At 44.6% G+C, this 27232-nt stretch overlaps 1 protein-coding gene across 1 annotated transcript in view; it reads left to right on the top strand.

Annotated features, from left to right (window-relative positions):
* The window catches only part of Hephl1 (hephaestin like 1), a 70786-nt gene that overhangs the window by 7069 nt on the left and 36485 nt on the right, over positions 1–27232 (top strand). The window contains exons 2-5 of the mRNA XM_051155928.1: positions 13270–13514; positions 22943–23155; positions 23936–24115; positions 26494–26748. Of these exons, the coding sequence (XP_051011885.1) occupies positions 13270–13514; positions 22943–23155; positions 23936–24115; positions 26494–26748 (893 nt within the window). The remainder of the gene's footprint in view (positions 1–13269; positions 13515–22942; positions 23156–23935; positions 24116–26493; positions 26749–27232) is intronic.

Below are 27232 nucleotides of genomic sequence, written 5' to 3'. Positions count from 1 at the left end.
GGGGAAATACCACGGCTTTGCCAGGAAGTCTGATTCAGTGGCCCTGAAACAGGACAAATGTCCCTAGTGATTCCAATGCAGACAGTGCCTTGGTGACCTCAGAGAACAACAGCTAATGAAAGCCCAACCCCTTCCCTGGCTGACTGACAGCCGTCTAGGGACAGGACTGATACACATCTAAGAATTTTCAAAACAAATCACTGTGTCACGCACTGAGGAACTATGTGGATGCTCTACCCTGCCGTGGGTAGTTGACCACACTTCCCTTCCTCTACTGTCCAGTCCCCTCTGCTGTTTGGTGGTTTCGTCAGGCCTAACACAGTAAGGCCTGTGATCCTGAGGGCGACGGGGAAGACTCTGGTGGGTATGGGTCAGGACCTTCTAGAAGCAGCAATGTGCAGAGGACTGTGTGCAGGTGCCTGCTCAGCCGAGTGTGCATGTAGACAGGGCATGCACATGCAGGCACACTCACTCATGTGCTCTCCTGTGTGTGCTGGGTGACAGGGTGGAGAAGTGTGCGGGAGCTTCCGTCAAAGCCTACTAGATTGGCCAGGACCTTTACACAACCTCCGTGTAGCTTTTCTCTCTCAGTCTGAGTGCAGAGACATAGCAGCGTGGGTGCCACTACCCTGCTGGGTGACCCAGTGCCAGCCGGTAGCAGGCAATTCTGGCCACGCTGGTGCTACTTGGCAGCTTGTGGCTGACTCATGCCTTCCTCTAAGAGCCTGTTAAATTAGGAGTGCTAATGATCTGCTGTTTAACAGGAGCAGCTCCCCACCCCCCCAACCAAGATGAAACAAAACAAAGCATTCCAAAAAGCAGTACTTTAAATACATTGAGGAAATTCTGTTTTTTGTTTGTTTTTTTTTGTTGTTGTTGTTTTTTGTTTTTTGTTTTGTTTTTCTACACAAAACAAATCTAAAGTTTGGCCATGGGAATCCAAGGTTCTTTTTTTATTTTAAACTATACCAACCCTAGGGTGTAGCCATACAGCCTGGACCTTCTTTTTGAAGTCAAGTGTTTTTACATTTTTATAGTTTTTTTTAACCATGAAAGTGAGTCTATATGTGCAGAATAAACACCCCCCCCCCCCCACCCGGAGGATAATGGCTAAGCAGCCAGTCCCCGATTCTTGCTTGTGGTCTCTTAGATATAGCACTCTTGTGGCTTTTAGATTCTTTGCATGTACTCACGCTCAAGCGATGGGCTGTACTTCATCTGTTGCTCTGAAAAGTACTATTGTTGGTATTTTGGTGACAATGCAGCCCCGGCAGCCCCATGTGATATGGATTTGTCACCGTATTATTTACCCAGGCACCAGCCAAGGAACACGTCTCTCTTTCTAGGCTTGAATTTTCACAATCTTTCTCTACTTTTCAAACAAGAGCCCTGCTTGGCTGGTCCTATTGTATAGATTGGAAGACAGACCAGGTTGCTGCTTTGGGGTTCCCGCTCTGTGGCTCCTGAGATACACAGGCTTCTCCCAGCAGCCTCTGCTTCCTCCACAGAGGCCCTGAACCTATGACTTCTGCCATTGTTATTGTGGCTTTCCTGACTGTCTTAGTTATAGCATGAAGGGCAGACAGGGTTGGGACATCCTAGTGTCCAGGGGAGAATAGTGAGTCGGTGCCTCAGCAGGTGAGTGGTTTGGGGCTCAACCACTTGAGGGAGAGACTGATTTCTGAGCAGAGAAGACCGCATGATGGAGGAAGCGCTTGACCTCCCTTCGACTGAGCCAAAAGGAGCTCACCCTGCAGTCCAGACCAGTCCCCACCCCTGAAATCCCCACCCCTGGAGTAGGTCTTTGTGACTTGTTGTTATAAGGACACAGCCCTTGGGGTCTCCTTGACCTGTCCCCTTAACTCCACCATAGGAAACTAATCCAAGTCTTGTTCTCACCCTTAAACAGTCCTCAGCCTGGAGACATTTTGGAAGTTGGAATTCCTTCTTCCTTTAAAGTCATTTCCAAGCGTTATCCTCCTGCCCCATGATCCTTAGCTCCCGAGCGATGTTCTAGGGCTCTATGAGACGAGACTCAGCTGCTCTGCCCCCTCAGAAGACTCAGCTGAGAAGCCACAATGGTTCTCCTGCCTCCAGGCTAAGGCTCGCTTCATTAGACTAGGCTTAGTGCTGGTGAGCTTGACCTGAGCACACGGTCATAGTAGGTGGGTCAGGATACGCAGGCACTTTCATGTGTTAGAAAGAGAAAAAAAATAATCATGTTTTAAAATGAAAGCAATTATTAAGTGTGTGTGTGTGTGTGTGTGTGTGTGTGTGTGTGTGTGTGTGATGTATGTTTGTCACAGTATTCATCTGAAGGTCAGAAGACAACTTGTGGCAATCAGCTTTGTATTTCCACCACGTGGGCACTAGGGGTCAAGCCCTAGCCGGCAGGCTTGGCAGCACCTTTTCTTACTAACTTACTTACTGGCCCCATTGCCTTAGTTTGCCTTCAATGTCTGGTTATACTGTTTAAATGTTTTTTTCTTTTTAATTTTGCTCCTGTTTGTAACCGACAGGAAGGCAAAGTGGCTATAAAAGGCCAGCAGGCTTCAATTGGCAGACTCAGAAAACTAAAGCCAATAACAGCGTATTCCGGATTTCTCAGATATGATGGCTGCAAACTGTACCCTGGAGCCGGGCATCATGGGATAATGCCTGCGTCATTTGATTAGCAAGAGCATCTAGTAAATGATCATGAAAGGGTTCTTCCCCAGACATAGCATTCCAGGAAAACAACTCAACTGTGTACCAGGCATTACATCATCCATGTATAGACAGGCCACACTCAAAGATCATGAAGCATAACGCTGCCTCCTGTCTGGTCAGAGCACAGGCGAAGAGCAACTCCAGAGCAGACCCCTGTGTGCTGCTCCCCAACCCCCATTTTCCCATATGATGTGCCTTAGCATCCTATTCTAGGCAGCTACAATCAGTCACTCATATAGATATGAAGCAGAAGACAGAACTACGCCTGCCATCCTTAAATATCTGGAGAATATTTAAGCTCAAGCACAACACCCGAGCTATTCTGCAAATGTAGCACGCAGCACTTTCCCATCTCTATCTTGACAATTTTCAGGCAGATTGGGAGTTTTTGTTTTTTAGTTTGTTTGTTTTAGGTCTCAAAGCTTCCAGGGCACTTGCAGTAGAAAACTGGAGCGAGTTAGGAGTAGAAAAGTGATTTGTCTTTGATAAGCTCACCAGCCATGAACAGAGGAAGCAGGTTTTGGAAAATGCTGTTACTGGTGTCTCGTCAGAGTGCTGAATGGAGAGAGAGAGGAGAGAAGGAAGAATTGGGGGCTGGAGTGATGGCTCAGCAGTTAAGAGCACTTGTTGCTCTTGCAGAGGACCAGGGTTGTGTTCCCAGCATGCACATGGAAGCTCACAGCCTCCATATCACCAGTTATGGGTATCTGACACCCTCTTCTGACCTCTGTGGGTACCAAATATGCACACATGCAGGCAGAATACTCTTACATAAAATAAAACAAATAAATCTATTTTTTTAAAAGGAAGACTTTGAACTAACCTTGAAAGATGCTTGGAAAATTAGACACAGAGAAATATGACAAAAACAAAAAACAAACAAACAAACAAACAAAAAACAAGACAAAAACAGTGTAGAGAGGGAGCATTTATTTGGATTCACTGATGCCAATAAATCAAAAAGGGCAGGTTATAAGTCAGAAAATATAAGTAAAGCAGTTGAGAGTCCTTATGATTCAATTCAAAAATCCAAATTATATAAAATTCTGATGGTGTTATTAGATTTCCAAGAATTTCTTAATATAGTAACCAACTCTCAGCATATGCTGAAAGAGTTGTTTTGCATATAGAAACTTCTGACCTAACTCAGGATGATTCTGACTTAATTTTACTATTTATTCAATTACAACAAGTGACCAGAAATAGAAATTGCCCATTATATACAACACATAGAAGATCTCATATGGGTCTACCAGGTCCTCCAGCAAAAGGTAATGATGAAGTGGATCAACTATTGATAGGAAGTGTGTTGGAGGTTTCAGAGGTTCATAAAAAACACCATGTTAATATCAAAGGTTTAAAGAAGGGATTTTGTATCCCTTGGCAACAAGCCAAGGTGATTGTGAGAAAATGTTCAACTTGTTCTTTATATAACCAAATTCCGTTACCTGCAGAAAGTAACCCTAAAAGCAGTCAAAGAAATGAAACTTGGCAAATGGATGTATTTCATTTTACAGAGTTTGGTAAGCTAAAATATGTGCACCATTCTATAGATTCATAGTCAGGATTTCAGTGGACAACAGCCTTAAGTTCTGATAAGGCTGATTCTGTTCTTACACATTTATTAGAAATTATGGCAATAATGGGTGGCAGTGTTTCATCATATGTCTCTGATAAAATGAAACAATTTTTACAAATTATAACATAAAACAGGTTACAGGTATACTGCATAGTTCTACAGGACAAGCAGCCATTGACAGACCCAACTGTGCTTTAAAAGAAATGCTTATCAAACAAAGAGGGGCATCAAAGACAACTCCCACCCCCAAGATAGAGTAAAGGATAGCCTTGTTGACTTTAAATCTCTTAAATGCTAATGAACAAAAAACAACAGCAGCTGAGAGACATTGGAGTATAGAAAAATCTGCTGAATTCAATCAGTCTATTTCAAGGACATCTGACCTCAGAATGGAGAACAGGAAATGTGTTATGCTGGGATAGAGGTTTTGTGTATGTTCATACAGAAGAGGAGAAATGAAGGGTTCAATCAAAAGCTCAGATATGACAGAGAAAGACAGATTGAATAGTGCGCATACACACAAGAAAAGAGAAATCAAGGAGACCAAACAGAATGCTTTCCAATAGAAAATGGAAAGTTGATAGTGGATGGAGCTCAAGGCTCGCTAGCTACAAGGTGCTTGTCAGCTCTTTCTGGAAAAGGTCCACCTATATGTTTTAACAAGAACTAAATTAAAAAAGAGATGACCAGGGCTTCACTTGTTAAAGCCTAAATTGGCACAATTGGCCCAAAACTTAGATTTTCTTTTTGTTTGTTCCTTGGCTTGATTTTTGTCTGAAAGTTTTGAGTTACAATGATATGGAACTGAGGGGCAAATACCTGAGTTTTGGATCAGCCTGGTTTACACAATAAAGTCTGAGCTGGAACTCCCTGCTGATAAGCTGCTTACAAAGACAGCCTAGGATTCAAAATGACATTTTTCTCCCTTAAAGTTACTATGTAAGTTCTTTTTTCTTAATAATGGATGATATGTCCTTACTGATCTAAAAGATGGGTACACATCAATCCTAGGTTTATATAAGGAGAAATGATGTCACATTGCTCTAAAAAGGCCATCCAAATTCCTTAGAAAGTAGGGCTCCCATGAGAGAACTGGTACCAAAGGGCATTTTGACCTGAGAGATATGTTCTGTTGGTCAGTGTAAGGACCCAAGGTTAGGCTGGGAGACAAACATGCAAGCTGCATGATAAGATTTTTGAATGCTGACGGAGTTGAGGCATCACACTGCTCCGGCAGCTGGCTTATCCCTTTAAACGTGAGACATTTTCAGAGGGGACAAGTGGCAGTCACGCCTGATACAGAGAGACATAAAGGACTATACAGGTGGCAAAGTACAGGGCAGTCTACTTAGGTCCCCAAATCTCAAAGGCTACAATTCATATTTTAAAAGACAGACCAGTCCATCCCATATGGAGAAAAGAGGTGGGACAAAAATAGCCACCAAAAATGTAAAAACCCAGGTACAGGATGCCTAGGGTATGCTTAAACTCTAAAATAAAGAAAAGTTTATATAAGGTTTATTTAAAACACATGCCTTTTCTAGTGCTCGTGGCAACAGGCGTGTCTCTTTCTATGTGAGGCCTTCTCATGGGAGAGAGGTAGCAGCTTGGCCTACTACAACAGGTGCCTGAGAGCCCAGAAGAGAATATTTAGCTCCACACAACCTTGCTTTGATTTCAACATGATGAGGGTAATATACATCCCCTTCGAGAGAGGTCAAAATAAAACAGACCTAGGCGAAAAGAAGACTGCTAAATTATTCAGTCTATGCTTATATGGCTTTAAACTGCACAACAAGCAGATAACATCATTTGATGATGACTCCACCTGGGAACAGTTCTGACACTGACACACAAAAATATCTCCAGCCAGGACTTCAAGTGTGTACGGATGGCCTATAGATCTTTGGTTACAAACTCCTCAGGACTTATCATGCCGTTCTTTGAAATGGCATAGATAAAATTTTGTTTTACAAAGATTCATCTTTAACTTAACTGTGCTTGGTGCACAGCCCATACATATATTAACATAGAAATGTATAATATCTTTGACAGTGTATATATTTTAAAGAGCAAGAGGACTAGACACCATAAAAGACAAGTAGCCCAGGTGGTCTTCCCTCAGAGGTGGTCCTCCTCAGAGGTGATTCTCCCCCCAGGTGCTCCTCCCTCACAGGTGCTCCTCCCTCACAGGTGCCCCTCCCTCACAGGTGCTCCTCCCTCACAGGTGCTCCTCCCTCACAGGTGCCCCTCCCTCACAGGTACTCCTCCCTCACAGGTGCTCCTCCCTTACAGGTGCTCCTCCCTCACAGGTGATCCTCCCTCACAGGTGATCCTCCCTCACAGATGGCTTAAATGGCTGTTTCCTTGAAAACCATCATCGGGGACAATTTCAAAGTGGCTATCTAGATCATCCAGCATCATGGACTGTTCAAGTCAGGACTTCGGTTAAGCTCTGAACTTTCTCAGCATTCAAAGACTGGACAGCAAATGTTTCTGCTAGTTTTCTTAAGACTGGACAATATTCTAATTTTCTTGGGATCCCCCCACCAAAAAAACTACATGCCATTCCCATGGGGGTGGTGGTGATGGATGGTTTGGAGACATTCTATAGGTAATAGATGTTTATTATTGTTTTTAAAAGGTTGGCTATAAGAATGATAAATAAAAGGGTAGATTATTGCATCTACTTTTAGACCAAAGAATATTAATAAGTAAAAAAAAACATACATTACTATCAATCTTTGTATATTGGTGTAGAATTAATATTATATTATTTTGGGCTGGAGAGATGGCTCAGAGGTTAAGAGCACTGCCTGCTCTTCCAAAGGTCCTGAGTTCAATTCCCAGCAACCACATGATGGCTCAAAACCATCTACAATGAAATCTGGTACTCTCTTCTGGCCTGCAGGTATTACATGCAGGGAGAATACTGTGTATATAATAAATAAATCTTTAAAAAATTATATATTTTGTATCGTACCTATGTAATTGGTTTTGTCCCTATGTAATTCTTAAAAATGCAATGTTTAGTTCTAGTCATTTTGAAAACTGCTTTTATAAACTGTTTAGGATAAGTAAGAAATGCATATTAGCAATCAGACCAGCAAACTATACTCATGTTAGATGATAATTAGTTAATTGCACAAATATGTTTTCTAGATTTACAGATAAAAATAGCTAAAAAAACAAACAATTCAGATAAGATAGATAAATAGTTGGTTTTCAAAAACCTCAAAGATCTTCAGAATATGGCATTTAAAGATATTTCACTAGCTTAAGGCCTTTTTGACAACGAGACAGGTCTGCTCCTGGCGGCATCGAAGGCTTCACGTGTGGCAAGCTAGCTACCGGGTGAGAAAATGGCCTTGTGCCAATTACAGACACAAAAACTGTCCAAACAGGACAAACTGGGTGCAGGAGAGTTGACTGCTGAGCTTTGCAAGGACAAGGTAGGCAAATCCTTTATAATTCCTCTTCACAGAAAAGTATATCAAATATTCTGGGCCAGAAGGCTGAAGATGATGTTCCAACACTATGGAAAAATTTTGAGGGGCTGTCCAGGCAGCTAAATATCTCTGTCATTTCTACACTTTGGGAGGCGTCTTGCCTGCACTTCCTACAAATTTAGGTAATAATTATTCTTTCTTAGTCTCTGATGGAGTAGAAATTTAGATAATTATAATCTCGCAGTTAAACTTAAATTGTTTAGGATAATAGAAATTGATAGAAATGTAAGTCTTACCTAATCATTTTCACAATTGTTATATTACATTTAATTTATTGTAAGAAAAGGAATCTTTTATTAGACTAAAAGGAGGGAATGTAGGCATAAGGTTATTGTGTAGTTTAAAATTTGATTTCCTGTCGGTGTTGTGTAAACTCTGCTCCCCAGTTGACCCTCTGTTATGTCAATAAAGCAGTTTACAGCCAATTGCTGAGCAGGGGAGATAGTAGGGCTGCAGTTCCTGGCAGCCAGGGGAGGAGGAGTTAGGAGATGGGATCCAAGTAGGGAGAGGTCCAAGGAAGATCAGGAGAAAGGAGCTGGAGCTGAGGAAAGCTACGAAGTGCAAGTACCACTGGGATGTTTCCTGGGGGTAAGACAAAACAGCGTAGAGGGTTAAGAACAGACTTAAACTGCTCTGATGCTGTTGTGAAGCCTTGTATTATAAAAGAGTCTCAATTATTTGTGTGATAGCCAGGTTAAGAAATAAGCTAAGAGGTACGAACACTGTTTTATGAAGATAGCTTCAACAGGATGCTGTCCATCACTGCAGGGAAGCTATGGAGGAGGGAGCTGGCTGTGACTTGTTTCATCTTATTGAGCCAGGAAGCAACTCTGGTCCCCCAAGTTCCAATGTCTGTCAGATAAGCCCCACAGCCAAAAGGCTCATCAGTCTTCAGATAGTGCCACCAGTCGGGGGTGGGGGTGGGGCGGGACTGAGTGTTCAAACATATGATCCTGTCGGGGAAATGTCACATCAGACAGATCTGCAGTGTGCCAACAACAGTGAAGAAGATGAGAGCTTGGAGCAGAGAGAAAAGAAACTGCTGGGCAGGGAAGGAAACGGGGGTTGGTTCCCTGGAGCGGGACTTCAGCCACCCAGACTGAGCCTCCGGGGTCCTTCGCTTCACTCAGGTGTCTTCTCCTCAGCCTGTATCCTTCTCACTCCTAAGAGGGTCCAATCTTCTGCTCACCAGAGGAGGGGGTTCCCAGCTACTGCACGTGTTGATCTGTCGTGCCGTCACTCTGAGACACCTGGAAGGTGGGCAAAGCCACTGTTTAGAATCAAAACTGCTGGGAGCTTGCAGTTAGTCAACGCTGTATTAATATTTAGTAAACCCTTCACAGAAACGAAAGTGAGTTGCCACTAGTTGTGGAATCTTAGTGAAGCTGATGGACGACATGAATTAATTTTACCGACATCAGACTCGGTGTGGCCCTGGCCACAAAGGGACATCTCCGCTTGGCCAGTGCTGTGCATGGACAGAGGGGTGGGAGGGGAGAGGAACTGGAACTGGATAACAGTGACGTAAGAGGAAAGGAGGTGGACATTCTGCCCAGTTGTTAAAACCAGGCCTGCACCAGGCCAGGCAGGTGTATGCCACACCTGGGCCACTGAGAGTGGGGCACTCAACGGGTTAGACGCTAAGGAACAACTCCCCAAACCAGGCCTGAGGTCGAGCAGAGGTTTGAGCAGCTGCATGGGTGTCATGGGTACCCAGAGGTGGAATCTTAGGAAGGGCTTGGGGTAGTGGGCAGAAAGCACATGGGGGGAAGTGGTATGGTCCGGTAGGATGGTGAGAAGCCAGAGAGGGGAGTCGGCCCCAAACTGAGATACATCTGGCCAAATATCCCTGGACGAGAGCCTCCAGAGACACTTATTTGCAGATGTTGTGCCTACTTGCCTTTACACGGCACCCACATCCCCCTACGTAAATGTGTTTTTGCTTCCCTAAACTGACCTCTGACCCTTGACCTTGACATGCCACTTGGCATTGCCCATCACTGCCTCCTTTCTGTCTTGTCGTCTATGCAAGCATGAGACCTTTGGTCTCTTCCTCGTGTCCACCAAAGCCCTCGTCCAGGGACCCTGCTCACTTTGGTATCCTAAGCATCCAGGCTGGCACCTTGTATGCACTAAGTCCCCAGGCTGTTCTTAGACGCCAACAGAGTGGTCTTCAGGCTCATCCAGGACTGACATGGACATACATGTGGGACACGCTGGGAGGTTCTTGGAGCAGCACAGACAGAGGTTTCCACTGGTCCTCATACAAAGTGGTCTTGTGCCTTTAGGGGCGTGTCCCACTATGCGGACACAATTAAATATGGCTACAGACTTTATCTTGGCTTAAGGAACTGTCTCTATCGCAGGATGAACATGGTCCTTGGCTCGGACACCAAGCAGAAAAGGAATGTAGGGTATTCTGGCTAAGGGCCCTATGGATTTTCTAGCAAAGGCTGAGCAGCTGGGGAGAGAATGGAGACCATTCAGGTGGACTCTTCTGAGGCTACCAAGCATGTCTAACCTGCGGGCCAGCACAGCTATAAATGTGGCCTAGCACAAAGCCATACACTCACTTAAAATATACCAGTATTTCGCTAACTTGATCTACTGTTCTCAAGTGTGGATTTTATACGTGGGGAGGCCATATTCGTTAAGCAGACCCTTCACAGGTTCCCACATACTCTCAGACTCAAACAACTGGCCACTCTGTGGCTGTCCCTAGACACTGTGGTTAGGGTGGGCCAGGTCTGAGTCACAAGTTCCATCTGATGACAGTGTATAGGGGAAGATGATGTGCTCATAGGGGAGGCTGTGTCCTCTGCTATGTCACCAGCACCCCATTGAAAATACACAATATGGGAATATGGAATATGTGTCCCTCGACCAGTGAATAGAATGTGGGTCTGTCTCCACAGGCAGAACTGCAGACACAGGCCTCCGTGATGGCTCTTTCCTAAAGTCCCCTAAGAACAAGTTCTGTGGGAGCTTGTTTTAGGCATCACTTTGTGTAGAAAACCTCTCCTCGCCTCTCCCACTCAGCACACAGTCTGTGTTCTCCCAAGTCTTCCCTCCCAGAAGTAGCTCCCTCAAGGCAGGGTCTGTCCCCTCTGAACCTTGAGTACCGAGTCCAAGGATTGTCACAGTAGAGTATGTTGAATGCACATGCATTACAGGGCTGTGTCCCTGGCCGGACTTGACTCTTGCACCCAGAGAAGACAGCTGTGACTAGGAAAGGTAGATCTGGGGGTGGAACCAGTGCTGGTGTGTGAGCATGGGGGGATGGGAGGATGGGGTGTTTGCATGTGGGGGTGGGAAGCTGCTGGGGTCAGAGTTTCAGGTTGGGCATAGACCAAGTATGACGTGGCTTCACCTTCCCTGGAGATGGTGGTCCCTGAGAAGTGGCCTCGGCAGTGCTCCCCAAACCCAAGCATAGCCCACCCTTCACCCTGAGGCCCCAGGAGGGTTCCTGTTACATCCAGTGCTAGAATCCTCGCCCTTCCCCCTCCCCTCCTGACCGCCTTTCCACCCTTCATGGTGCTCTTTCATTTGCCTGTCCTCTAACACTTCCACAGCACTACCTCAAGGAGAGTCCTTAAAGCCTGGTGATTGTCAGTCACGCTGTGCAAACCCCAGCGAGTCATCAGTGCTTCCCACGAACCTGTTAAGTTCTTCAAACAGGAATAGAAGGCTTTCCATCACTGACCACCCAGATGTTTACATGCAGCCACAGGGACTCAGCCTCTCAGGCCTGGACCCAGTGTGGAGCCCACTTCACACCAGCTGTTCACACTTCTCCCTCCCCATCGCTTGCTCTGTCCACAGCCTCGGGGAGGGGGTGTCTCTTCCTGTGTTTCCTTTCCTCACATGTATGCTCCTTCTGTGGCTATCCATATTTCTAGGAAAGTTTTGCCTGAGCTCTCAGAGCTCATCAGAGAACTTCCATTGCACAATGCTGGTGGCGAATGGAGAAACTCACACGTGACCAAAATGTAGAGAATAAGTGTCTGCGGAGTGTCAGCCATAAATAGGACATTACACACACACACACACACACACACACACACACACACACACACACAATGCACACATGAAGGCCGCATAGCCACACACACACACATACACATACACACATACATGCATATGCACACATGCACAGACATGGACACACACACATATTCATACACACACATGCATACATGCACAAGCATGCACACACTCATAATATACATATATACACATATGCACACATGCAGGCACTACAGACACATGCACACGCATACATATTCATACACATGCACATATGTATACATGCATAGGCATGCACCCTCACACATACACACGCACACACACATACACATGCACACACACACACAGCTCAGGGAACATCATGGAGGAGGGGTGGAAAACCTGTGAGAGCCACAAGCTGGGAGGACCAATGTTTAACTGCCTTCTGGGTCTAACAGAAGTGTAGATTCATGAACTCTCAGCCATTGTGGTAGCCTGTCTGAGACTTGCACAAGATCATGCCTAGCACGAAGCAACATAATGGCAGCTGAAGCACTCTTGACAGTTAATGGCCGCTAAGGGATAGTTTTCATTAAGGGTTGTGGCCTCTGGTAGTCAGCCATGCTCCAGAGGGTGACCTACACCCAGGAGCAGATAGATAGGCAGCACAAAACAGACTTAGCAAGTTATAACTTTTTTTTTTTTTTTTAAGAGGACATGAATTTGGAAGTGGACTGGGGGCGGTAGGGCTGGATCTGGGAGGAGTTAGGACTTCTGGGGGCAAAAATACAAATCAAAATACATTGAACGCACATGTGAAATTCTTAAAGAATTAATTAAACTATTATATATACAAACAAAAGTTGGGCCTGTGTTTGTTTTCAGCCGCTCAGTTAACCTTGGGCTCCCCCACTGCTTTGTCCAGTACTTTAGAGTCCAGTACTTTTCTCTCCTTTTAGAGTCCCTTTGCACTTCACAACACTGAGGACACATGGAGGGTACAGTAATTGTGAGCCGAGAGGAAGGAGCTCAGCCGGGCAGTCCTTATCACACTGGTGGGTGCGTTTGTAATTCTAGTGCCGGGAGGTGGAAACTGGCAGGACAGCGGGATCAACAGCCAGGCAGCCTGTTTGAACCACCAAGTTTTAGGTTAAAGGAAGAGAGAGTGATTGACTGAGAAAGCTGCCTGAGATTGGACTCTGCCTCCTACAAATGTGCACACATGTGTACACAGACGAACACTCGCTCTTCTTCCAGTTTGTCTGTGAGTTCTATTTATGCTTTTTGACTTGTCGTTTCCACGTTGGCAAATCGCAAGTAATCTTGCTGAATCTACAGAGGCCACGGATTATGGTGAACACCAAATTAGAAATGCTAACAAGCATTTGATGACCCTTTAAGGAAGAACAAGCTATGCAGGTTTCTTCTTGAATTGCACCTGAGAACGTTTTTCCTTTTTACTTCCAGACTTGCGACCTTATTTCTCGAACGAGGGCCCAACAGGATAGGCGGCGTCTATAAGAAGGCGGTTTATAGACACTTCACAGATGGGAGCTACTCCACGGAGATCCCCAAGCCTCCCTGGCTGGGCTTCCTGGGTCCCATCCTGAGAGCGGAAGTGGGTGACGTGATCGTGATCCATCTGAAGAACTTTGCTTCCAGACCTTTCTCTCTGCACCCTCATGGCGTCTTCTACAACAAAGATTCGGAAGGTGATTCTCCCTTCTCTGTCACTGCGCTTTGTTTCTACACGAACACACAGATCCCTCTGATTGACACTCTACAGGGTGCAGGGAGCACACTGGTGCTAGTGTTCACTTGTCTCCGCTGTTTTCTCTCCCCTCTCTCCTCCTTCCTTTTCTCTTTTTCACTTCCTTTTCTTGTCTCCCCCCCCCCCCCCTTTTTTTTTGGACAGGTGTTACAGTATTTTGTATCCGTTCGGGCTACAAAGCAAATAACTGACACAGAGAGACTAAAACGTACTTTAAAGCTGCCAGTACTTCGCAGGGCAGAGTCTGAACTGAGTCTAAACTACTCGTAAACTAAACAAACTACTCTAAACCTTATAACATACATATATTCCAAGCACTTGCCACTATGACCCCTGAGCCGGTCTGCGACCAGTTCCTACTACCGTCCTCCTCCAATCCAGAAAAATCCCCTCTCTCCCCAACCATCAAACTTTTCTCCTCCTTTCCAGGAAGTCCCGCCTTCCACTTCCTCTCCTTCTGCCCAGCTGATTGGCTAAACAGCACTTTATTGATGGTTGATACATTCACTTAGCGTTCCTCCACAGACAGGGTCTCATGTAGCTGAGGCTGATCTTGGCCTCTTGGTCTTGCTGCCTTCACTCCCGAGTGCTGGGGTTACAAGTGTGCAACCTCACACCTGGTTTATGTAGGCTGAGGATGAACTCAAAGCTTCACACGTGCTGGAGGAGAGCTCTAGCAACCGAGCTATTTCTCTCTCTTCTTTCTGTTGCCAGTGAGCAGGCTGCTGAGCCCACCACAGGCCCTGAAGCTGACTGGCTTTCCGTCACGCCCTTCAATGTCTCGGAAACACTGGCTGCAGGCAGCTGCAGGCTGCGGTCTCAGGCAGGGGTTGTGGGGTGACAATCCTAGTGCTGCCCTGTCTGCGCTGCTGTTTCTGGGGCTTCCTTTGAGAGCATTTCCTCTCTTCCCTTCTTGGCTGTCAAGAGTTCCTTGATTGCTTGTTAATTTAAATGGTGAAGCAGTTTTGTGCTAGACTTTTGAGATACAAAGGTTTCTTTTTTTCAGCTGTCAGAAGTATATATTTTTGTAACTGTGTTAGTTTTTCATCATGGTAACAAATTCCTAAGATGAGCCAACTCTTTTTTTGTTTTGTTTTTTGTTTTTTTATTGAAAAATAAAATCATTCATATTACATCTCATTTGCTGTCCCATCCCGTGCATCCTCCCATTCCTCCCTCCCTCCCGCTTTCACCCCATTTCCCTTCCCTATGACTGTGACTGAGGGGGACCTCCTCCCCCTGAATATGATGCTAGGGTATCAAGTTTCTTCTTGGTAGTCTGCTATCCTTCCTCCGAGTGTCATTGGGCCTCCCCATCAAGGGGACATGGCCAAATAAGAGGCACCAGAGTTCGTGTGAAAGAGCCAACTCTTAAAAAAATGAAAGCAAAGTTTTATTTCAGCTCCCAGTTTGGGAGGTTCAGTCATGACTTGTTGGGCTGACAGGGAGGCTGCACATCCCGGTGTGGATCTTGTGGCCCTAGTAAAATCATTTCCTTCCTGGGTGAGAGGGAGAAAGGGACAAGAGAAAAGAATTGGGACCACTGTCCCCTCCAGTGACCTGAAGACCCTTCTTTTAGTCTGTACCTCTTAGCTCCACCAGAGACAACATCGCCTTTCCTCAGGAGAACACGCCTTTGACATTAGGGGGGCCTTTCAGGTCTACCATGAAATGGTGCCACCCACTTTTAGGTACCTCAATTAACCCAGTTAAGATAATTTCTCATAGGCCTGTTGTCTTAGTTAGGGTGTCATTGCTGTGAAGAGACACCATGCCATGGCAACTCTTATAAAGGAAAACATTTAATTGAGGCTGTTTTACAGTTTCGGAGGTTTAGGCCATTATCGTCATGGCAGAAAGCATGGCAGCATGCAGACAGGCATGGTGCTGGAGAAGGAGCCGGGAGCTCAGTATCTTTATCCAAAGGCAGCAGAAGGAGGCTGTGTGCCACACTGGGCATAGCTTAAACACAGGAGAGCTCAAAGCCTGTCCCTACAGTAACACACTTTCTCTAACAAGGCCACACCTCCTAATAGTGCCATTCCCTGTGGGTCAAACATTCAAACTCTTGGGTCTATGGGGACCATACTTATTCAAGCCACCACACATGTTCACAAGCATGTCTCTAAATTCTATCAAGTTGACAATGAACACTGGCTACCACATACACCATACTACATGACCAGGATCATAGCTCAGTTGACAGAGGTCTTGCCTAGCATACACACAGCAATGTTTAATTTTTAGCACCTCATAAAAGTGGTATACACCTGTAATCCTAGAGGGAAGAGGACCAGGAGTTCAAGGCCATCCTTAGATATGTAGTGAATCTAAGGCTAACCTAGTGTACATACATGTGCATTATATATATATATGTGTGTGTGTGTGTGTGTGTGTGTGTGTGTGCATGTACAGTAAAATATATGTATATTTATATCACAAACCCTTCAGAGCATCTATGAAGATCATGAGCCTTGCCTCAGAATAATCGACTTGTTTGAACTCAATTCAAAGGGTTGCTAGAGCTGATGGAATCATCTAGAGGTCTCTTCTTGAGGAAGCCATCTCTGGGCCGTCCTATATGTGTGGCTCCTATGTTAAGGCCCTTTGGCTTACTCCATAGCACTTGCCAAGCTGGTATAGTGAAAGAGACCGTTTGTTTTGACTTGATGTTTGTACTTGTCTCTACCTTACAACATAGGTTTCCTGGGGTTGGGGACCAATCTGGGTTGTGGGGGGGACACTGTCCCCAGATCCTAATGTGGAGCTAGGCAGGTATTCTCTCAATACTTCCAGTTCCTCCCACACACTGCTCAGTATCAATATTTTAGAAATAAGAAAACAAGATCCACAGGGGAAAGGGCATGGACCAAGTTGTTACAGCTGGTGACAGCCAAGTTGTGTTTGGTGCAGATTGCCTGTCACCTGTTCTTTCCTGGCACTGTACACTGGTCTCTTGTCTTGCCCTTCCTGTGTACAAATGGAGCAGGCCTCAGCCCTTAACCAAGTGGAGACCTTTGTTAAAATGCCATGCAATGGCCAGGCCAAGCCCCCACTCCATGTGATTATGGGCCCCTGCGTGCACACAAGGGTATAGGTTGTAGACTTAGGAAAGAATACATGAGAAGGAAAAAGAGATCTCAATGGAGAAAGGAGAGAGAAAAGGAGGGTGATGGAATCTGTGTGTCATGAAGGCAGAATGGGTGTATTGGAAGGAGGAAGATACAAGTTGGGGACAGGTGACAGGGGAGGAAGTAGAGGAAGAATAATAAGGAAAAGGCATGTATACAAATGCCACAATGCAGCCTATTACATTGCATGCTAATTTAAAAATCGATAAATACATAAATAAAAAGATCCATATAAAATGAAAAATTGTGACTTGGTGTCTTGATGGCACCAAGAAATGAACAGGAGTTTGGAGCCTCATCAGCTCCTGACAGCACCTTCAGTTTTGTGTCCACAGTCTGAGTTTCTCTTGTTAAATCCAAACCATCTTGTTTGTTGACAGTGCTGCGAGGAAAGCAGTTTCCTTGGTTTCTTTTGGATGGTTTGTTGGCAGAGAATAAAACTACGGTTGACGTTATATATTGGTCTTGAGTCTTCCTGCCTGGGTGAACTTGTTTATCAGTAGACAGTAGGCTCCCTGTAATTTAGAAAATGTAGCGTTATCATGAGTAAGGATGACTTAACCTTTATTTTATTTATTAAACTGGCAAAACTTCAGGTATTGTTTAACAACAGTAGTGGCAAGAGTGGATGTTCTTGTCTTGTTCTCAGATTTTGAAAGAAAGCAGTTGGCTTGCCTTCACCTAAACTCAATGCTAGCTGTGGATTTCTTAGGGGCCTTTTGTTGAGTCAGGTGTTTTCTATTCCTAGATGGCCGAGAGTGTTTCATGTGAGTCCTGGATCTCAATGGATGTGTTTCCGCTTCTTTTGAGGTGACTGTGGTATTTGCCTTTGAATCTATTTATATGTTGCATTAATTGCTTTGCAGTTTTGACATCATAAAGGTAAATCTTATTTGGCCATGAAATACTAATTATCTTAAATGTCTAAATACTGATCGGGTTGATGTGCTAATACTTTGCTAGCAATTTTTGTGTCCGCACGCATTTAGAATATTTTGTTTTTTTGTGATGTTTTCATGGCCTTTAATATGGAAAGCTTTAAAAACGCAACCTTCAAAATCATCACCCTGGCAAGGCTCACACCCACACATTCTTATTCTTTCTCCGAGTGCCTGTCTGGGAGCTGTTTTTCCCATGCTTAAATCTGGGCTAAACAAACAAGCAAACTTCTTTTTAATAGATTCCAAATCTGCCTCATTAAAAACAAAATTATGCTATCTGATGGGTGAGGAAAGATGCCGTGGAGGAGAAGTACAAGATCCTGCTGGGTGTGAAAGGCATCGGGCGTGGATGTTCTACAAGATGCTCAGGCCACTTTGTTTTTGACTCAGTACTTTCAGAAGGACTTGGAAATTTTTTGTTCTTCTATTTCCAGTTCAATAAAGTAGATTTGCCTTCATTAAGGCTGATTTTAAGGGCACCCCAAAATTAGTCACAAATGCTGAGACTGATAAAGAGGGGGGGATGCAGAGTTGAGGTCTGCAACAAAACTGATGGCCCAGGTGATGACAGACAGCTGGTTGGAATCATTCTGCAAAAGCAAGAACTGAACAGTGGAGTTTGTAGGGGACCTTGGTTTCTATTTATCACTCAAGAACTCACGTGGTTAAGAGGTCTTTGTGGACAACCTGAATGCATTTAGGTTAAACATGTAATACTTTCTTGAATGCAATATGACTATAAGGACATAATACTCCTTTTGAGCAAGTCCCTTAATGTAGTGCTTTTTAGAACTGCAATTAGTACTTTTTAAAATGTGTATGGGTGTTTTGCCAGCATGTATATCGGTACACTGTGTGCATGCCTGGTACCAGCAAAGGCCAGAAGAGGGTATTAGATTCTTTGGAGCTGGAGATACAGACAGTCATGAGCCACCATGTCAGTGCAGGGAACTGAACCTAGGTCCTTGGCAAGAGCAGCTAGTGCTCTTAACTGCTGAGCTATCTCTCTAGCCTCAGCGTAGTGATTTTAATACCAGTGTTATTATTTTTTTAAATAGTGTTTTAACTGGATTAAGACTACAGATAATGTTTAAATATTACATATATCATCACTTGCATATTAGCATTTGTACTATTTATATACAAAATACAAAGAAATTGTATCAGTCAGAGATGTTGACTAAATGACACCATAGGCATTAATATAGACGATTATAATGTTGATTCCTTCGTCTTTCCAAGTTAAGAACTCTGTGTACAAACAGTTAAACACAGCAGGTGCAGCTATCAGGGACCATGCTATCCCTTCTGGTAGCTGTCGCAGCCCATGCAGGAATCCTTGCCTTGTGAACAAGGAGGATCCAGTTCTCCAAAGATGCCAGTGGAAGCTGTCAGACAAGCCTTCCAGTATGCAGCCCCAGTCGGTGACCAGCTGCCAGGAGAGAGCAGAGACGAAAGGAAAACCTCCAGAGGGCCCGCTTTCCCTCTCTCAATACAACCCACCTCAGGATGTTTATTACTTTCCCTTCTTATGCTGTGTAGGTCTGTCTCAGAGGCAGGATCTTGTGATGAGTCCTAGGAGCTATTCCTTTCAGCTCCATACTCGTTTCCATGTTGCCATTAGGAATAGAAATTGAGGCCCAAGCTCAGCTCTACCCAGAAGCCCCTGCAAGTTCTCCTGCAGCTACACGATCCAGCCTGAAATGTTGCAACCAAATCTGTGCTGTGGTACAGAGGGATATGTGTTGCAACAACCCACTTGACACCTCTTTTTTAAAATTGCTGCTGTAGTTTAAACCAAGGACCTTCTGCTTGTAAAGTAGAGGTGATAACCACTACACTTGATGAGGATGAAGAAGGAGGAGGAGGAGGAGGAGGAGGAGGAGATGATTTTGTTGAGAAAACCGAAGAAAAAGTTCCAGTGAAGAAATCTGTATAAGATCTGCAAGCAAAAGATGCACAGAAATCAAACCAAAATGAAAAAATGTAAAACCATCAACACCAAGATCAAAGAGTTAAGAGTTCTTCAAAAAACAGGAAACAACTAAAACACCGAAAGGACCCAGCTCTGTAGAAGACATTAAGGCAAAAATGCAAGCAAATATAGAAAAAGGTGGTTCTCTTCCCAACGTGGAAGCCAAGTTTATTAATTACGTGAAGAATTGCATCCGGATGGCCGACCAAGAGGCTATTCAAGATCTCTGGCAGTGGAGAAAGTCTCTTTAAGAAAATGGTTTAAACAGTTTGGAATGTTCCGGCTTACTTCATTTCTGTAACAGTTAATATCTGGCTGTCCTTTTTATAATGCAAAGTGAGAACTTTCCCTACTGTGTTTGGTAAATGTTGTCCAGGTTCAATTGCTAAGAATGTGTTGTCTAAAATGCCTGCTTAGTTTTCAAGGATGGACCGCCACCCTTTACTTGGTTTTAAGTATGTGTGGACTGTTATGATGGGACATAGTAGTAATGGTGGTCAGATGTGGACACGGTAAGGAGACAAAAATATACATGTGCAATAAACACAGTATTTTAATAAAATGGCATTGTTTATATTTGCTTAAAACATTGCTACTGAAAACTGGACAATTTACAAAACATTAGCAGGTCTGGACTGTGATCTTCCTTTCCATGTCGTTTTTGTCCACGCTTCTTTCTTCGAAGAGTTGCCAGGCCCAGGCTGTGCAATCCGTTTTCCCTATAATGTAGGCTCATTATGTTTCGTTCAGTTTTGGTTTTATTTTAAAGACTAGACTCTCATGTCTGCTTAGCTTAGTGTCCAGCAAGAAATAGGATAGAGGCTGTGTTTGAGCATCGGGGCTTCGGTGGGCCCTGCGTTCTGACAATGCCCTCCATAGTCAGGGAACAACAAACAAACAAACGAACAAACGGTTGCTTACCAGAGAGGCAAAAGATGCCGGAAAGGCAGCTAGGGAATGACTGTAGAGGGTGACAGTTTGGGTGAGAGCTGTGGTGCTGGCAAGGCAGAGTGGATGGCTGCAGGAACCAGCAAGGGGCTCCGTGTGCTTTGAAACTTAGGAAAAAGAAAGAGGAGTCAGGGAAGGGTAGCCCTTTGCCCCAGGCTTGTGGCTTTCACTGCTTGTGGCTTTCAATGCAGGAGGCTGGCTGAAGAGTAGGCTTGGCAGAAAGGTGTCTGCACAGAGCGCAGGCATGAAGTTCAGGCATCTTCAAGCAGCAAACGATATGCCAGGTGGATGGCACTGTGGTGAGGGGCACAGTCATGCAGGGTGGCTGTGCTGGGCCCAGCATTGTGTTTTGAGGGGTTCTCATGATTCATGGCTGGTAGAGATGAAAGGAGTAGAAATGCTGCCTGAAGAAGAAAGGCAGGGAGATAGCAGAGAGATAACAAGTCACTGCAGGAATCGCCTCAGACGGAGCCAACACTGCCCAGTGCTGCCCTGGCAAGGCTGGGTTCTTTAAAATGACTCTGGGAATTAGTCGGTAGAAAATAGATTTCTGGATTTTTCATTACCTTACTTTTTTAAAGAATAGAGTTAAGTCCTTTGTCAAGTTAAAAATAATAAATCACAGTGGTTTAACTCTGAGGTCAAACAGCTGTGTCTAAATATCCTCACCTCCTATTGAAAGACAACACAGAACTCACTTGAAAAAGAACTGCTTTTGTATCTATTCCTCAAAACAGCAAAGATGTTTACATTGCTGAATAATGTATTATATATATATGTAATAATATATATGGTGGCCTGTTACATTATTTTCTCTCAGAACCTCTAACAAGCAATTGTTAAGCTTCCTTTCACAGAAAAAAGGAAATAATATAATTTATTTATATTACCTTACTGTACCCCAAGTCTATATCTAAATGTATAACTGAAATATGACCTTATTCTCAGCAGGATCTGACTAATCAAATTTATTTCTTACTTTGTCATGGAAATTTTTTCTGACTTTATCAACAGATATTTCTGGCTTTTATCTTTTAAGTTGTATGTAGCACATAGTTATTAAAAGTTGGTATGGAAAAGAAATATAGTTGGATGAATAAGTGTAAAAGAGGCCCATAGACTTTTTTCTCAGTAATTGTGATAAAATGTCAGATATAAATTAATTTAAATCTGACTCACCCATGTGGGAAAAGTGCGTGCTTATGAAATAGACATTAGTATGTATTAGGCTGGGTTGTGCTGAAGAAAGAACCCAGCCCTGTCTGTCTGAGGTTGTAGCACTTGTCCAGCATGTTTGAGGTCCAGGGTTCAGTCCCCATGACCATTGTCCTTGGCATAAGTAAGTTTAACTAGTGTTTTCTTCCCACATCCTTCTCCGAGCATCAAATTACATTTTTATGGTAAAATTTGTTAAGAAAATTCAGATCGTATCTCCTTAGGGCTGCCGGCTTATTTGACTAGTAATGTGACCCCCGCTCATTAGCATGCGGTCTACATCCAGTTCATGTTGATGAATGAAGGACTGAACCCGTGAGCGATGTGGCAGATCCCTGTCTGTCTCACCTGCTGCCCCTGAGAGTCCTCTTTACTTTTCGGGCATAGGTAAAGCCTTTTCAGGGAAAAGCCTGAAATTCCTGGCCCTTCAGGGCCCTTCAAGTCCCATCTCCACTATGAGGCTGATGCATCGTTATCATCTGATGATACTGTGCTCAGATCAGTCACGTGCCTTCTACATATACTGTCACACTATTTCATGCAACGGACTTTCCTTTCCTGAAAAATTCCACGCCGAGATCTTAGTGATGAAACGTAGCACAGGGCAGCTCTATATACGTCACCTACTGTGCGGTTGACTGCCTAAGTCTCTGCTCATGTATTCCGATCCAAAAATCACATTCTTCACACTACTGTCCCACGGGATGGCAATATCTCAGGAGAAAGCCCAGCCTTCCCCTCTAATCTCTTGTGATACCCACATGGAGGGTGAATCTGTAATGGGCAACCTAAGTGATGCTCATAATTCCCCCCTGCCTGTCCCCTGCCTGTCCCCTGCCTGTCCCCTGCCTGTCTCCATCTCAAGGCAATGGTGGTGAGGAGAACCAAAGCCCTTCAGACTGGTACAGCAGGCTCAGCAGCATCTTTATTAGGAAGACTGCGTTTCTTGGATAAGCACTCTGTATGCCAGCTCCTGAGTTCACCTGTCTTTGTGGGTAGAGCTTAGCATCCCAGCTCTACTGGTGAAAACCAGGGCACCAGGTGCTCAGCAGGCATCTCCTCAAGTTCCACAGCAAAGATGCTTAAACTCACTTATGTTTGATTTCAAAGTTCTCCTCTCTGGGTTTAATGTCACCTTTCGTTTTCTTTTGGGTAAAAGGAGCCTTATACCCAGATGGGACATCTGGAAGGAACAAGGACGATGACATGGTCCCCCCTGGCAAAAACTACACCTATGTCTGGCCTGTGAGAGAAGAATATGCACCCACTCCAGCAGACGCCAACTGCCTGACCTGGGTGTACCACTCACACATTGACGCCCCTAAGGACATCTGCTCTGGGCTAATTGGACCCCTGTTGGTGTGTAAGGAAGGTAAGCAGTCTCCCCACCCTCAAAGGCTTCTTCCCAGCCAATGGGTGTGCTGAAAGTGTGTGTAAGACTGAGGTCTCGCCTCATTGCTTTCCTTACTTCAAGTACGATGTGATTCTTCCACTAATTCTTCTTTAGGCAGCATGGAAGGTTGTGCTGACAGACATCAGAGCAGACAATTTCCTCTTTACAAACCACAGCGGAGCTCTGAAACCCATATATGTGGTTTAATAAAAACAGTAAAACTCGGGGCTGGAAAGATGGTTCAGAGGTTAAAAGCACTGACTGCTCCTCCAGAGGTCCTGAGTTCAATTCCCAGCAACCACATGGTGGCTCACAACCATCCATGATGTGATCTAATGCCCTCTTCTGGCCTGCAGGTGTACATGCAGGCAGAGCACTGTATACATAATAATAAATAAATCTTAAAAAAAAAAAAAAAAAAAAACCAAAACAGTAAAACTGTCCGTAGGAAAGCAAACAGTATAGTCAAGTGACCAGCGATGCCTTCAGTTTGCTCTTTTCCATGGCATGTGTGTCTGTACTATCTGTAGTTGCTCCTCAGGGAGTAGCCAGGTCTCTGTGTCCTCGCTGCTCAGCACTGCTGCCTTGTGATGTTTCTACAGTTCTGTCATTCGCACCAGAGCTGGCTTCTGCTTGCATGTTGTAGGATTTGGGTTATCCCTGTCAAGCTTACTGAACACTGTTGGCAGGTGAGAGTCCGCACTTGGGCTTAGTTTACCTCTAACTGCCTTTTCTTCATTCGCTTGACGTTCTGGAAAGGTGTTCTGAACAGATACTCAGGGGCCAGGACTGATGTGGACCGAGAGTTTGTTATCATGTTCACGCTTGTGGATGAGAACCAGAGCTGGTACCTGGATGAAAACATCAAGCATTTCTGCACCGACCCCAACTCCGTTGACAAAAGTGATGCCGTTTTCCAGAGGAGCAACAAGATGCACGGTGAGTGTGTGCCATGGTCCCTAACAGAGCTTTCTACATGACTAGGTACTTCAGGGAAGCCAGACACATGGAAAACCTGGACCTGATTCTTCAAGAGGTGTATTTTTTTGGATAACAATGGTTTGGTGTAAGACACAATACACCTTGAATCCCAGCAATCTGAAAAAGAGCAAGGCTATATATATATATGCTACATTGAGTCGGATGGACAAGACAGTGGTATAGAAAACAGAGGAGAAATATAATCAGGAAGGAACTAGTAAGTTCCAGTGTCCAGTTCCTTCCCCATTATAATGTATAGACAGCCAGATTATAATGTGTAGACTGCCAGAGGGGAGAATAAAATCTCACCACATAGCATATCCAGTAATTAACTTACTAGTGGTTGCCAAATTTTCAGAACTATGCAGTACATGGAGTTTTAACACATGCTTGTGAATTTGTCGTTTCCTGGGCAGTCTTCTGCTTTTGGTTGTGAGCCTAGCCTTTTAACGGCTGAGCCATCTCTTCAGCCCTCTTAGGGCATCCTTTAAACCATCAGGATTTAGTGCGTGCACCAGACCTTGTGTTTACTCAAGTGTAGCAATCATAAAAGAAAGAGAAAGCTGCAGTGTGTGGTGCCTGCATTTTGCAGATGAAGAGTCTGAGGTCAAGACCATCAGTGGCAAACTCGGGCCAGTGGATAATCTGTACCAGGGAACTGTCTGAGAGAGAGAGAGAGAGAGAGAGAGAGAGAGAGAGAGAGAGAGAGAGAGAGAGAGAGAGGAGAGGGGAGAGAGAGAGAGAGAGAGAGAAAGAGAGAGAGAGACAGCCTGAGCAAGGAAGCCCACAGTGAACGCACCTCCCCTGGGCTGCCTTTGCTTCTGACACACGAGCAGGCAGGCAACACTGTCAGTGAGCGCACACATTCTATCTTGTATCACACACCTTCCACCTTCTCTCTGGTGATGTTTCATCCATCTGGATATAGCAGAGCTTGTCAAGCGTTTTAAGAGGGAAGAAAGGAAGGAAGGAAAGAAGGAAGGAAGGAAAGAAGGAAGGAAGGAAGGAAGGAGAAGAGGACAGGAAACAAAGAAAACAAGGAGGGGGAGCCACCGAGCAGGACCTGAGTGCAGGTCATTTGCTGGCCTGAGTTTTCTGTCTGCTCTTCAGAACAGGACGAAACCCCAAACCCTGGGGAAACCACAAAGATTGTGTTTTCACACTCAGCTACCCTCCTACCATTCGGGAGTCATTCTTTTGTAGTGAAATGGTCCCCCAAAAGAAAGGAATTGGGAAGCAAAAGTAACATTTAGAATAAAAAGCAGCCTGCTTGCAGAAGTAGGGGTTTGCATGCAATCAATGCCAGCAAAGGAGACATGCCAATTATAGAAGAAATAACTTGAAAAAATCCTGATCTACAAAAGGTATTAAACCAGTACAAGATGTATTGATCAATTAATTTAAATTCATGAAAAAATATGACTTAGAATAATGGTGCTGTCTGAGTCATTCTATCAGGAAAAATAGCTTTTTTTTTTTTTTTTCTGTTTAAATGTGTATTTATTTTGCCTGCCTGTGTGTCTGTGCCTGTTGCCTGAGGAGGCCAGAAAGAGGCATTAGATTCCTTGGAACTAGAGTGGCTTCTAGGCATCAAATCAGGTCTTTTACAAGAACAGCAAGTGCTCCTAAATGCTTGACCATTCCTATAGCCCCCCCCCCCAAGTAATATTTTGATTTATCTTTGAAATGTTCACACATGTATACAGTGTATCTTGGTCATATCCACCCTACTCCCTGCTCCAAGGATCTCCATCCCAACCTCATATCTTTCTTTTAAAATGTGTTTATTTTTAACCTACTGATCCCAATCAGTGCTGCCCATATGTGCATGAGCACACCATGGCTGCCCACTGGGCCATGGGCAACCTACCGATGCCATACTCCTAAAGAAAAGTGACCTTCCCTTCCTCGGGCAGCATCTACTGCCAGTTGCACACCAGACACTCCTGAATGCCCACCCTTATCTACACTGGGATTTTAAGTGGCTCAATCTTGTACAAGTAACCACAGCAGCTGTGAGTTCATGAGTGCAACTGCCATGCCACATCTAGAAGGTGGCTTTTTCATGGCACCCCTCTCATCCTGTCACTCTTTAGTTTTTTACTTCCCCCCTCCATCACAGTGTTTCCAGAGCCTTTTCAGGGGGATGCTTAATGTCCCTTTTTGGACTGAGCACTCATAGTTACTTATTATCAGTGCTTTGAATAGTGAGACTTTTTTCAGATTGGGGATTGCTGCAGGAAAGCACTATAGGGATGACCCGTCCTGATTGCCCAGCATCGGCCCTGCTCGTGTCTGCAGGGGAGTGTCTTCCACTGGTGTGTTTGTGTTTGCAGCCCTCAATGGATTCCTCTTCGGAAACTTCCCAGAGCCTGAGATGTGTGTTGGCGAATCTGTGTCCTGGCACCTGTTTGGGATGGGGAATGAGATAGACATCCATTCCATTTATTTTTATGGGAACACCTTCATAACCAGAGGGCACCGGGCAGATGTTGTCAACCTATTTCCAGCCACCTTCCTCACAACAGAGATGACAGTAGAGAATCCTGGGAAATGGATGATAACCTGCCAAGTTAGCGACCATCTGCAAGGTAAAGTGGAGACTGGTGTGGACAGGCTCAGAGTGGGGCAGCTCTCCATGGTCACTGGCTCTCTTAAGTAGACTCCCATACAACATATGCATTGCATTTACTTAACTATTTAGTACCCTCTACAGATGTTTATTATGATGGTCTTAATATTAACCTGAAACCTTCAGGGAATTTAGAAACTAGTGGTTAGACACTTACAAAGTACACCAAGTGTGTGGCATAAATTCCCTGTGGTGTGCTGCTTTCTATTGCAGAGCAGTCTACATGGCACCCGAGGAGTGAACTCCTGAGAGAAACCTAGATGTATGGGGAGGAACTAAATGGAGGAAGGGAGGAAAGGCCACAGGAACTGAAAAGCCCATATCCTCTTCCAGTGCCTGGAAATAGAACAATTCACACTTGACACTGGAAGAGTGCTTGCTGAGAACAGGAGTCAATTCCCCACCCAGGTTTTGAATTTCCCTTTGGTCATCATTAAGTACTT

This window comes from Acomys russatus, chromosome 14, assembly GCF_903995435.1.
Source record: "Acomys russatus chromosome 14, mAcoRus1.1, whole genome shotgun sequence".
Taxonomy (NCBI): Eukaryota; Metazoa; Chordata; class Mammalia; order Rodentia; family Muridae; genus Acomys; species Acomys russatus.
The sequence above is the reverse complement of the archived record's forward strand: the minus strand, read 5'-3'. Positions and strand labels throughout refer to the sequence as shown.